The sequence below is a fragment of the Oryza sativa genome, chromosome 7, assembly GCF_034140825.1.
Source record: "Oryza sativa Japonica Group chromosome 7, ASM3414082v1".
Classification (NCBI taxonomy): domain Eukaryota; kingdom Viridiplantae; phylum Streptophyta; class Magnoliopsida; order Poales; family Poaceae; genus Oryza; species Oryza sativa.
In genome coordinates this window covers 6,868,818-6,882,038 of record NC_089041.1, presented here as the reverse complement: position 1 = coordinate 6,882,038, position 13,221 = coordinate 6,868,818, and the positions used below count along the sequence as shown (strand labels likewise).

Here is a 13,221-nt window from a genome sequence, read left to right as displayed (position 1 = left end):
TAAGATGATAATAATTGTTTGTTGGTTTTTGGGTTAAGAGTGGTTATTTCATGTATATTAGAATTTTTAGAATGGAAGGAGTATCTAGATTCATCAACAGAATTTTTTTTTTAATGGGATACGTCAATAAAAAAAACCAGAGGGAGTGTTGAGCAATTGCAATGGCACATATCACAAGAACCAATTCCGTGACCGTGAGAAGCTCTTACTCGTCTATCATAGCGCATGGATCATAACAAACCAATTCCCATGTTTCAAGTGTTCATAGCAAAAATGAAACAAGAGAAGACACATGCGAGATGACTAGAAATTCAGAACACAGAGAGCCAGGGAATAGTGCATCTAGATGAGGTTACATCATACCCAAGCAGCAAAGGCCAGCACAAGGTCTATGATATAACTCCGTATGATGTGTTTCGAGCGTTCATGGAAATCATTTCAGCTCGATTCGGTCTAACATAATGAGCTTAGTTGTAACTTTGGTTGGTAAACCTTTTCATGTCAAGAAATCAAGTAGACAGACAGACATTCAGACAACTAGATAGAGCAGACATAGGTTGAGCATCACATAAACGCACATCATTTTGATGGGTCTTTTGGGGTGGAGTGGAGCTGTGGAGCAGCAAAAACCCAGCTCCACCCCCATAGCACAAATTTGTGGAGCTGCTCTGCCAACTCCGCTCCAAAAAACAGAGAATTTGTACCGTTTGGCACAGCTCCAGCTCTAGGTAAGTTGGAGTTGGGAGCTGGAGCTGTGCCAAACAGAGCCTAAGAATCATGTACCAAACCCCTCGTAACCATGGGGTTGCTGGTAAAGTATGCATTATCTTCATCACCTTGCTATATATATACACAGGTCAGAGCAAACATACAGGAAACGAAAACAACCATTCCATATACTTCCATAGATTGCAGAAAAACAATACTATAGCCTGTAGGAGCATTGAGCTGCTACAGTTGCTTGCATACAAACAATCCAACAATCAGTATTCTGCAACCCGCAGAAATAAAGAAGTGCAAACAAACTGAATGTTTAAGTCTTGAAGCCATGAGAACAAAAGTGAACCAGGATGTAACACCCGGATTTTGATAATGCAAGTCGATGCATGAAAGTACATGTTCGGATGATGGAGAAAAAAATAGTAGGTACATGGCGCTCCATACTGGATCTCCACTGTATCAACTTCCAAATATGAAGATGGCTTCAGCAATGCAATAGTAGGTTTTAAGACACAGATTACCTCATAAAACATCTTCAGAACAGGGAGAAATACAGCCAAACAACAAGATGTGTACGGTGTACAAAACTATCAACTTTGTATTCAGGTGAGGAGACGAATTCTTATGAAGCTTCAACTAAACAGACAGAAGGCATAGCTAGCACAAGTTTTTTGCTAACTACAGCTCGAAAGGAGGAACAGCACAACAGGAAAAAAGGATACAAACACACAGTTCGTTTTTGGTCAGGTGCTGCCCAGTCAGTAACTCAAGCTCAAACAGAGTGCCAAGCTGTCCTCTGCTATAAGCCTATAACAACAACTACACTATTCAAGGTCCCAGAGATTGCAGAAAATAGCAGGAGTGTTGAGGTGCTACAGTTATGGCATCCAAACAATTCAACAAGAAGTATTACGCAGAAATAAAGAAGTGCAAACATACTGAAGGTTTAAGCCTTGAAGCCATGAGAACCAAAGTGAACCAGGTGCCATCATAAAAACTGATATAACACCTGATTTTGATAATGCAATTAGTTGTACGGAAGTAGATATTCAGATGTGTAGAAATCCTTTGGCACAGGAAAGATTTAATAGGGTAAATGGTGCTCCATACTGTATGCTCCACTGCACCATCTCCTATGTCAACAATTATACCAGTAGGTTTTAAGACAGATTACCTTACCAAAGCATTTTCAGAACTAAGCAAGATATAGGCAACTGAAAAGATATGCACCCAGTGTACAAAAACCATCAACTTTCTATTCAGGTGATGGGGATTACCTTATAACAAAAGGAGACAAATTCTGATGAAGCTTCAGCTAAACAGACTGAAGACATAGCTAACATAAGTTTCTAAATATAACTACAGATAGATATGGAGAGGCACGGCACAACAGGGAAAAGGGATGCAAATGGACAGTTGGTTTTCGGTCACAAGCAGAGTGTCAAGCCATGACAGCCATGCCTGCAATGCCAAGTCGCAAATCACCTGCTCTTAGCTAGTCAGAAGCCTGGTGGTCGCTTGAGAATGTGGCACTGGATGGTAGGGAAAATGCAAGTACAAACTTGAGTATCTGCCGTGTTCACTTCACATCATAAGCTTGTCTTGAACTGGATTTGAGGGTTACGCGATTAAATGGGGTGTCTTAAACTCAATTTTATTTTCGGATGCAAGAAATGCAATACATTTGAATAGCCTAACCATAATTTGGTCACATAAAACCAAATTGAAAACTACTAAAATGGGGGAAACAAAAGGTAGCATACATTTTTCACGAAACTACTGAGATGTCCCACATCCTACATTATTTCCTACAATAACCGAGCCATGATTCTTTTAGCAGCCTGCTTGGTCTCCATATGCATAAGCAGATGGAAGAGAACTGTTAAAAGAAAATGCAACACTATGTTGTTAAAGAATGAAATTTGCACATACAGATCTTGCAACAAACTGGAGCAAGTTTGTGCACCACAAAACTAGTTCATCAACAACAGCACATCCCAAAACTATTTAACAACAACGGCACATCCGACATGATGAACAATTGAGCAAAAGAGCAAGAATCTAGCATCATATTGTCACAAAACCGAAATTGTGGATGTTACATTAGAGATCGACATCGATGGCAACATAACACATAATCTAGAGTACCAGGGACAAGTTTTCCTGAACCACTCCAGCAAAATTATTCATCCCCCGCAGAACAAAAATAGTAAATCAAGAAAAGCCTCACCACGGCACGACGGATCGGTGAGGTCAGGCGGCCATGGGGTGGTTGGCGACGTACTCGATGGCGAGCGGGAGGGAGTCGATCTTGTCGGCCTCCTGGTCGGGGATCTCGAGCTTGAACTCCTCCTCGATCGCCATCACCACCTCCACCGTGTCCAGGCTGTCCAGCCCCAGATCCTTCTCGAAGTGCGCCTCGGGACTCACCTGCCAACAACAAGCTAGGGTTAGGGTTCGGATGGCGACGGCGGCGGCGTGGATTCGAGCTGCGGGCTGGTTGTACCTTGGAGGGGTCAACCTTGGGGTGGCACTTGAGGACGTCGAGGAGGCGGTCGACGACCTCGTCGCGGGTGAGGTGGGCGTCGTGGGAGGACATGGGCCGCGCGAGCCACCGCGCCAGGGCGTGGGGCTGGGACGCCGCCGCGGCCCCCGCAGCCGCCGCAGGGGAGGGGGAGAGGCGGATGCGGCGGAGGATCGCCGGTCGGAGCGCCGCCGCCGCCATTCTCTCTCTCTTGGGGCGATTCGGATTTGAGTCGGCCGCCGGAATCGAGGAGGATGAGCCGATGAGGTCGCCGTGTGCTGGTGTGTGAGTGTTTCTCTCTGATCTTACTTTAGAGGACTAATCGAGTTGCTGGGCCGTTTGATTGCAAATCAACGGCGCAGATTAATCGAGTTGGAACTTTTTTTTAATTACTCCAACCATCCTATTTTAAACGCAGTTATGAGTTTCCATGTCAAATTTTGATTAAAAACACATAAGTCACGCATAAAGTACTATTCATGTTTTATCATCTAACAATAACAAAAATACTAATCATAAAAATTTTTTAAAGAATAAATTGCGTTGGCGGTACAAGAACTTGGCAGGTGGGTGCGATTAGGTGTAAAAACTTGAAAATCAAGCATAGCAGTACAATAACTTGGTTAGGTGGGTGCGCTCATGGTGCAAAAGTAGCCATGTAAAAAAAATTACCACGTTGCTATTCCACCTTAGCAAAATTGCCACATCAGCTTTGATATGAAAGACCTATCTCATTTTATAGAAAACCACAAATAGCTTTTTTTTTTGTTCCAATCACATTTCCTTTTTAACTCGACAATCAGAACAAACGAATGCATATCTCCTTCCATTTTTCTCGACGTGTTCCTAATTGAGAGGCGGCTGCGGTGGTGGCGATGGCGGCGCAGCGATGGTGGCGGCGGCAGTGACGACGACAACGAGGGAAACCGTTACATCGCAGCGGCGGCGAGGGCTTCGTGTGCCACATTAATTCAAGCACTAAACCAGTAACCAAACCAATTCAAGCCGACAATTTGCTCCTAGCTTGTTATGGTAAATCACTTGCTGATGGTTGTAGATTTCTATTTTTCGTTCATTTGATGGATGATTTCAAAGTTAAGGTTTTATTGATCTGTACAATGGCTGCATTTTTTTGGGTTTTCACTTGAATATCCTGTTATTTGTTATTACAATTCAATGAAGTGATCTAATGGTACTAGCCACTAGATTGGTTTTACTGTAATTATTGGTGTTTCCTATAACTGTATATGATATAAGAGAAACATTGGCAATGAGAAATTCTTGCTAGATGTGTTGTACCCTTTTCAGTAGATATAATTAGTTGAATAATCTGCAAATAATATTATTTTCCTTATGCGGTATAACACATCAACCAATTATTTTGTATTGCAGGTCATGAGGAAGAAGAATTCACAATTGAACTGTATCGTGGTGGGTTTTTTTTTTGGAGTTGGCAGTAGCAGAATTTATTTGGATGAGAAGATGGACTGGTTTGATCATTGTGATACAGGAGGAAAACAGATATATCTGAAGAAGTAATTGGAATACAAAAGTTATTAGGGACTTTTCTGTAAAATGAGATGGTCAATGCATGCTCATGTGGCACTTTCGCTGAGGTGGAACAATGGCGTAGCAACTTTTGCACCATGAGCGCACCCACCTAGCCAAGTTATTGTACCGCTATACTCGGTTTTTAAGTTTTTGCACCTAATCGCATCCAACTTTCTTGTACTGCTATGCTCGGTTTTCAAATTTTTGCATCTAATCGCACCCACCTTCCAAGTTCTTATACTGCTAATGCAATTTACTCATTTTTAAATAAGACAGACGATCAAAGTTGGATACGGAAACTTATGGCTACACTAAAAATGGAGCGGATGGAGTACTATCTAGCTGAAGTTTGAGCCAAACATCCCCCACTCTGTTATTACACTTTGATGCACGGAGTGCATTTCTGAATACTTTCATAACTACTTCACTATATTATTGTTGTTGCAGATTATTTACCCCACAACTCTAAAAATAATTTAGATAATTTCTCCATTTTTTAATAGACGACATCGTCGAGTTTTGAACACATGTTTGACCATTAGTCTTATTTAAAAAATTTTATGCAAATATATAAGATATAAATCATGCTTAAAGTATTTTGAGTGGTAAAATAACTCTTAATAAAATAAATTATAATTACATTTTTTAAAAAAAGACTAATAATCAAACGCAGTGTTATCTATTTAAAAAAACGAAGATAGTATATTACTTAGGTCACTTGTTTTGAGTTATTCCATCCGTTGCAGAATAAAACAATACTACCTTGTATCCAAGCACTTCTCTGCTCGTCCCTATGTCCCAAGATAAAACGATACCTTAAATACCTTATCCCGAGACATTTCTAATAGGAAGGAAAAAATGGCTAAAGTATCTATTATTAATTGAAAAGTAATATTGGTTAAGGGATAAAATGATGGTGTTGAAGAGATAATACTTATTAATTCGCTGACCAAGGCTAAGGAACACATGGTAGAAATCAACTTATTTTAAAACAAACCTTGAACTTTACAAGCAAACTATAGAGAGAGTATTTGTTGAGTTTATTTCTAAAAATGTTTAATTTACACCTGTAATCAAGTAGATAATCTCCATGGCAACAATCCGATGAATAATTTATTTTAAACGGAACCTTTGACAAATATAAAACGCACGCTGTAACTGTCAAAAAAAGAGAGAACGCACGGCGCATACTAATACTTGTCAGCAGTTTTACATAATTCCAATTTTGAATCTAGAAGTAATTTGTTCCATTGTCAAAATCTAAGCCTATAATTTGATGGCAAGGAAGCAAATGTCCTAAACAAAGCATCCTCGTTCCTCTCCCTTCATTATTTAGAGCATCAGGTGTTTTTTTTTTTAAAAAAAACCATCATTAGGTGAAGTGCCCAACTCAGAATAATAGCCTAATAGTGGCATCCTAAAACAATGACCATAATAATGTAATATCAGAACATCATCTCTACCAAGAGCACAAAATCAAATCTGGAAGACATCAAAAGCAAAATTGATTCTTCTGCTGTGCAGTTTACCGGGCTCCAAGTAGTCTCTGTTCTGTAAAACTACTCAAGAAATGCATCGTGTGATCCATCCCAAGAACAAAAGAGAGAAAATTCAGTCTAAGCCTGCAATCCATCCTTTCTGTAAGGTGTCAAGAGATGTAACGATTTTCTTTGTTGGGCGCACATTGTCACCTCTCATCCTCTCCAAGAACCCATGGGCTGGAACTTTGGCATTGACATACGCTTCAAGAAGAACAGCATAATGTAGTGGCCTTGGTGCGTACCCGACATTCTTCAGCCTATCAAATATCTTCTCAGTGTTATGGATATCACCCCTTTTCGCATATCCCTTCATCAAGAAGAAGTACGAGGTGAAAAGCGGCTTTCTGTCAGGATTTTCTTCTGCCACATTCAGGAGGAATGAGTCGGCTTTCTCCACCTCACCTGAATTCACATAGAGATTGATGAGTGCATCCCAGGTTAGAGGACCGTTCGGGCACCCATCACGGCACATCCTTTCCACAAACTGTTTGCCCTTAGAAAGAAGTTTATTCTGCGCGTACACATTCAGCATCGCATTGTAGTACTTGGAAGATAGCTTTTCTGGTGCGTTCGCCATCGCCTCAAAGGTCTCCTCTGCTTTTTCAATAAGCCCGAGTTCACCCCATGCCTTGATTGCAGACAAGAAATCCTCCAGCATAGGTTCTGTGCACATTTCCCATATTCTGGCCACATCATTTGGCTTGTTGAGGGCAGCATAGAGGTGAAGAAGAGATTTGATGACATGCCGTCCGTCCTTTGAATTCGAGAGCTGCGCTTCCATCTCCTTCACAACTGCTTCCGCTTTCTCTGTGAGCCCACCATGGATGTAGAACCTAGCAACCATTGTTTGAGTTGAAGTAGATGGCTCAATGCCATAAGCCTTCATCTCATTTAAGACCACCTCAATGCCTGCCAGGTCATTTGACCGCCCTTTCAAGTCAATCAGCAGTCTGTATGTAAAGGCAGAAGGCTTGACATTTTCCTTTTCCATCAGCATGAGTACGCTAGCTACCTTTCCAGGAGCAATCCTCTTGTATAGCAGTATCATTTGGTTGCAGAGGGTGACAGTTAAACGCAAACATAGGTCTTTTATTTCCTTGAAGACTTCTTCTGCTTTCTGGATATCGCCCGCCAACACACAGTTCACAATTAGAGTTTCATAGAGTACCTCATTCCTGAAAGGTAGTGGAACCCTCTTAATATACTTTTGAGCAGTTTCAATACCATGGCTCCGTGCAATCAAATCAAGATGACAAGCATAGTCACGTTTTTCAAAATTGAGTAACTTTCCTCTTTCCATCCACTCCACGAACTGCAAATATTCACAGATGTATTAAAGAATAGTGTATTTTCCCCCAGTGATCTATAAATGTAAAATGATATCTCCCGAAGTGGCCTCATGGTTTGAATCATACACAAAATGCATGGGTTAAATGACATAAAATCACATGTCAATGACGTCTTGCAGTTTGTCAGAGGCCTAACTCTTGCCGTTGTCGATTTAATAAGCCATAATTCAGAGGATGGATATGTTATCAGCACTAAATGAGCAATAAAAAACAATGAATGAGCAGCTGCTTGGATATAAATTAAGAAAAGAAAGTTGCAAATGATGAACCATTCCCTAATGTTTCAACAAGATAGAATGTCAGCCACCCCTTCTTACTAGCAGCCAATGGACAGCCATGACACCATGATTAAATTAAGAAAAGAAGTGCTCACTGCCTCACCCTACCCACATTCCCACAACACAAAGCTTGCATTCCCTGAATCCCCAAACAGTGTTGAATCAGCTGACCATGCACCAGAAATCCCCAAGTACATCAGCCCCTATGGCCAATCTGGCTTTCAACAGTAGCACCACCTTCATCTACTCCATCCTTGAAGCAATCACCAGTCTCAATTTCTTGACCCAAGCACCAACGGGCCATTCTCACCTACCTGCTGAGGTAGCTTGGCGAATCAGAGCAACTATCATGATTCATGACAAGGGTGCAGCACCAAGCTGTGGCAAGTGATGGTCAGTGCTTAGACATGGTAGATGCAGCAGCTGATTGCCATGGGCTTGACCGAGTGTGGCAGGTGTTAAGCGAACTATAGCGAGAAAGAAGTACTGCCAAGTCTGGATATAAACGACAAGCAGAAGACAGACCAGCCATGGGTGACAAGGCTTGGAATATGAACGCATTTGTTTTACTGAATTATATTCATTTTGAAACCATTGTGAACTTCTGCTGAAATTTGAGACTTGGAACTTCTTTTCAAGCTTTCAAACTTGCTGAGAAAGTACACAAAATCTTGGCATATTAAGACTTCAACATTCTGATCATAAAATCAGTAAAGCTAAAGCATTTAAATTTTAAAATTTGCGTAGTTGGAAATTGAGGCTTCGACTTGCAAAGTACAACTCATGGTCGCAATTGGATTAAACTAACATTTGTATTTTTTTGAAAGACCTAAAATTCAATTTTGAAATTTTATGCTTCAAGCATCTCTGAAACTCAAAGTTCCAAGTTTGGGTTACAAACTTCCAATTTCTGAAACTTGAAACAGGGTAGATCTTGCATGAGACTTAGAATTGCATATCCTATTCAGAGAGTATATCATTTGCTAGAAATGCTCTAAATTAATATAATTGAATTCTGACTAACTTGTTCAACTGGTTTCTAACCTTTAATGAAGATATGCACAAGTATTCAAGTAAGGCACAAAAGGCCAAACTGTAAAATTGATGCTGGTAATTTAGCAACTTGATATTTCATCCTTTCTTCAAATCTTTTATATGAAATATATGCTCTCTCTTTTTTTATTATTTTCTAGCATGGTGATACGTGCAAAAGGATTTTGCCAATAAACACATACTTTTCCAAAAAGGACCATCTGCTAATGTTATTCTATAATGAAAACAGTAGTCCTGTTCTCTAGATGATTGTTTCAGAAATTTTAACTTTACAATTTATCATTCAAGTATCCACTAATCGCCATGCCAATGATGGTACTTCATAATATAAGAGTGCTCTCATTTTCCAGAATATCAAAAGTGCAAGTTTGAAATAGATCATCTGATTTAGACTTGTCAATGGCCATTCTGCATTGGGGTTTATTGTGCCAACAGCCCAACAGATGAACTCAAACATGAAAATTCATTAACACTTGGATTATTTATTGATCCAAGAAATATTCCAAGAGTCTTAAAGTATTAAGAGTTAATTCAAGTTCATAATTACTTCTATTCTAGAACAAGCAACTGCAGCAACATAACGGAAGATATGTTTCAACCACACTAGATCAGTAGATAGTTGATTAAAGGAAACTACATTCTTCAATTGGCTTACTGAAATAAACTTAGGCTATTTACACAGAGGAATGGAAAAAATCGCGGAAAACCGAACTATTATACAATACTTACCTTATGTAATACGTTGGGATTATTTAGCTACGATGTTTACAGAAGCAATAACGGTAAATGCACCAGAATTCTTGGAGAATATTCAAATACCCCAAAGAGCCAGCTATAGGCCCTCCCATGTGTAAGTAAAGATGATCCTATAATGTACGTCCACATTGAGAATAGCAAAAGCTAGTTCAACAACTTGTGAAGCTTTGTCCACTTAAACTCATTTCCTAACTAAGTAACCAAGCTAAACTTTAATTGAAATTTATTCAGATTGAGAATCGAAACACATGCGTCATGAGATTACATAAGAATATATTTTTATAGATTCCTAGCTTTGTTAAGGTTGCAATGGAACTTCATCAGCAAATGGCATCATCAAGCAAAGTGCTGCTATTAGCTGGAAGAAAAGGAATGTTTTCTTTTATAGATTTTCAGTAAATAAGAAAAAAGTTATGTTTTATCAAAGTAGGAAGACAGAGATGCTGCATTGTTGATCCAAAACAGTACAATTTTGAGGGTTTCATAACAGAACACAATACGCATTTCCAAGATCTAACACTGCCAGGAGTCCAAATGTTGTTTGAACTTAGTAATTCAAAGTATCCCAGGAGAACAGATACCACATGCACAGAAATCTCATCTCGAGAAATTTCAGCTTCATGTGGCTATCAGCAACTTACATAGAACAATTACAATGCAGTTCTATACTGCATACAAGACAATCCCCATACTAACTAGTAATTACTGCTTGTAATAAGTAGACAAGAAAAGTATGCATGAATAGTTCGAATATTAAGAACTCATAGTATTTGTGGGGTGATAAGTTAGATTAAATTCCAAAAGCAGCTGGGTTTACCAATAGTTGCATATTTTAGAAGCATTCACTTTATGAGAGGTAACACACAACATACATGATTGCCTAGTCAGTAAAACAGGTACCTGCAAAGCCTTCCGATACATATGTTGTTTCTTGAGGTGAAACAAAACCAGCATAGCGTCGTTTCTTTCAAGCTGGTTACCATCTTCAATCCACTTATCGAGCACATGCCTGAGAGAATTTGAGGGAGCATCCAACACAATTTGGAAAAGATAAGACCTGTAGGTTTTATTTTGCAGTTTTGTGTCACCACTACGATCTATTGCAGGAAACTGGGACCTTAGATTCTTAGCCTTCGTCTCACTCGCATCAATCATAACATTATGTTGATCAAGTTCGTCATCACATTCCAAGTTGTCATCTGGTAGTTGATCAGACGCATCGTCCCCCAATATCTCACTATCATTTTTGTTTCTGAATGGCCTTTCTGCAGGCTCTGAGGAAAGTCTTCGAATCGAGGGGAAACCAGTTCCTGAATAACCAAATGGGAGTTCTTGACAAGACACCTGGCAGCCAATTTCTCCCAGACCCCTCAAAGAACCACCATTCAGGTTATTATCCATTAATCCAGAACATGTAGGAAGCAAATGAGAAACATTCTTGAACCTGTGGGCAAATAAAATAAAAATCAAAGAATGGATCAGTGCCTAAAACGGAACTCTTTAACAAAAAAAAAATTCCCATTTCTAAGCGAGTTTTCATAATTCACAGCAGCATCTACAGACACACAGAATCAGATGCATATATTTCTTATTCACTCGTGACGTCATCTTCTTTTTCTGAAATTAATAACGCCAATCCACAATCCTCGCCGAACTAAGAAGAAGCATCAACACTCCCCCCCCCTCAAGACACCGAATCGAACGATCCTAATCCCTGAACAACGCGGGCGCGTCTCGAGGGGGAGACAGCGAGCGGCGTAGGCCTAGCCGAGCAACGCGAGGGAGCGGGGAGGAGGGGAGAGGAAGGATTCGGCTCACCTGGCGCCGCCGGCGGCGGCTGCTGCTCGCCGGAGCGACGGCCACATGCCGTTCGCCGGCGGGATCGGCGGCAACGGAGGAAGCGATCGAAGCGGAGGCGGCTAAACCCTAGGCTAGGGTTTGGGGACGCTGACGTCGATGAGCAAGAGGAGCAGAGAAAGCCTTTACGATTCGTGCGGCTAAGAACACTCCGGCTCCCTTTTTTTTCCATTCCGTGGAAAAACCTTTTATACAGAAGTTGCTTAAAAATATTAAATATATTAATTTACAAAGTTTGTAATAACTAAAACTTAATCAAATATATCAATTTGTAAAGTTTGTAATAACTAAAACTTAATTAATTATGAGTTAATAGCTTTCTCTTTTATGTGCGTCAACTTAATTTGTCAGTTTCAAACACCAACTCCATTATATCTAAGATTAAAAAAATGCTTTACATATGCTTGATCTATTATTACTTTTCCTTCAAACACAAGAAAATTCCAGCGATACCGTATTTGCACTTTCTCTTTCTAGTATTTTTTATGTTTAAATGTAAAGTGGTATTTGGTAGATTTCAAGCTTATGGAAAATTTAAAAATTTCGGTTGACTAAGGTACACATGGAGGCCTAAAATTTTATATCTAAATAGTATGGTTTTATTTGTTGTAACTGAGTTTGGATACTTTTAAATTTAAATTTTATATCTTTGTCAATCGTAAATTCATTTTATGTCTTCCAATAATAATCATACTTTTATAAGTGTGTGGAAGAATATTAAGTGGTTATATTGTTATCTAGAGGATTTAAGAAGTGGTTTTCAGTCCATCAACTATGAAATTAACCATCAACCATAGAATCAGACACTAACATCTAAAAATTAATCATGAAATCAGACATTTATAGCCTCGGCTATCAAATCTAGTCAAAATATGGCAAATATTGTGCGGTTTTAGTGATGATTTTTTTTATTATTTGAACATCTACTTTTTTTCCTACTTACAATTAGCTACTTTCTACATCTTTCATTATCAAAATCATGAAAACCACCATTAAGAACTACAGTTCCCTTACTCCCTTAGGGGGCGTTTAGGCTAGTTTTGATGGTTAAGATGGGTAAAATGCCTGGTTTCTGGAAGGACCTTGATGCTGCCTAGAGCGGAGTAAATAGGCATTCCTCAAAAATATCACAACTTCATAGTATATTAGAGAGATGAACTTCCAGTTTAAATCGGAACAAACTTTCGATCGAACTTTCCGATGTCAAATGAGAAAAATACTGACTATGAACTTGAAGCTCAAACAAAAAAAAGTATCTGAATCAAAAGGTGACAAGCGAGGTATCTAAGCAAGATATAAGGTCACCAATTAGATCAATTAAGCATACAAGTAAATAAGGTAAAAACAAGCTCAAGCACAATATATTAAGAGAAGATAAGAATGAGCAAACCAAGAGAAGGGGTGTGTGATTTGTTTCCCGAAGTTTAGATCCATGGATACTATGTCTCGATTGAGGGGCAAAAAGGTTAGGAAAATGCCCACCAACGAGAGAAGATTACCGAACTTTTTCCTGTCCTCTTTGCTTCCTAAAATAGAAGCTCTTTCAACCCTTTTCCTCACGAGGTTGCACATATATATATACACACTCCTCA

The 13,221-nt window shown here is 39.5% G+C and overlaps 2 protein-coding genes across 2 annotated transcripts; both read right to left on the bottom strand.

Moving 5' to 3' along the window:
• Positions 1-2,761: 2,761 nt before the first annotated feature.
• Positions 2,762-3,527, bottom strand: LOC4342743 (acyl carrier protein 1, mitochondrial). The gene is made up of 2 exons (XM_015791285.3): positions 3,227-3,527; positions 2,762-3,150 (listed from the first exon to the last, which is right to left on the bottom strand). The coding sequence occupies exons 1-2, from the start codon at positions 3,443-3,445 to the stop codon at positions 2,974-2,976; spliced, it is 396 nt and encodes a 131-aa protein (XP_015646771.1). The 5' UTR covers positions 3,446-3,527; the 3' UTR covers positions 2,762-2,973.
• Positions 3,528-6,167: 2,640 nt separating this feature from the next.
• Positions 6,168-11,743, bottom strand: LOC4342742 (pentatricopeptide repeat-containing protein At1g80270, mitochondrial). Its single transcript, XM_015791284.2, has 3 exons — positions 11,591-11,743; positions 10,673-11,216; positions 6,168-7,648 (listed from the first exon to the last, which is right to left on the bottom strand). The coding sequence occupies exons 1-3, from the start codon at positions 11,635-11,637 to the stop codon at positions 6,407-6,409; spliced, it is 1,833 nt and encodes a 610-aa protein (XP_015646770.1). The 5' UTR covers positions 11,638-11,743; the 3' UTR covers positions 6,168-6,406.
• Between the last annotated feature and the right edge of the window lie 1,478 nt (positions 11,744-13,221).

What these genes read in the sequence shown, in the direction of transcription:
- LOC4342743 (XM_015791285.3), bottom strand. Translation starts at nt 3,445, where the DNA reads ATGGCGGCGGCGGCGCTCCGACCGGCGATCCTCCGCCGCATCCGCCTC. An exon ending in CCAAGGTTGACCCCTCCAAG is followed by an intron (nt 3,151 to 3,226) that starts GTACAACCAGCC and finishes TGTTGTTGGCAG; the next exon opens with GTGAGTCCCGAGGCGCACTT.
- LOC4342742 (XM_015791284.2), bottom strand. Translation starts at nt 11,637, where the DNA reads ATGTGGCCGTCGCTCCGGCGAGCAGCAGCCGCCGCCGGCGGCGCCAG. An exon ending in GCCGCCGCCGGCGGCGCCAG is followed by an intron (nt 11,217 to 11,590) that starts GTGAGCCGAATC and finishes ATTTGCCCACAG; the next exon opens with GTTCAAGAATGTTTCTCATT. An exon ending in TGTATCGGAAGGCTTTGCAG is followed by an intron (nt 7,649 to 10,672) that starts GTACCTGTTTTA and finishes GAATATTTGCAG; the next exon opens with TTCGTGGAGTGGATGGAAAG.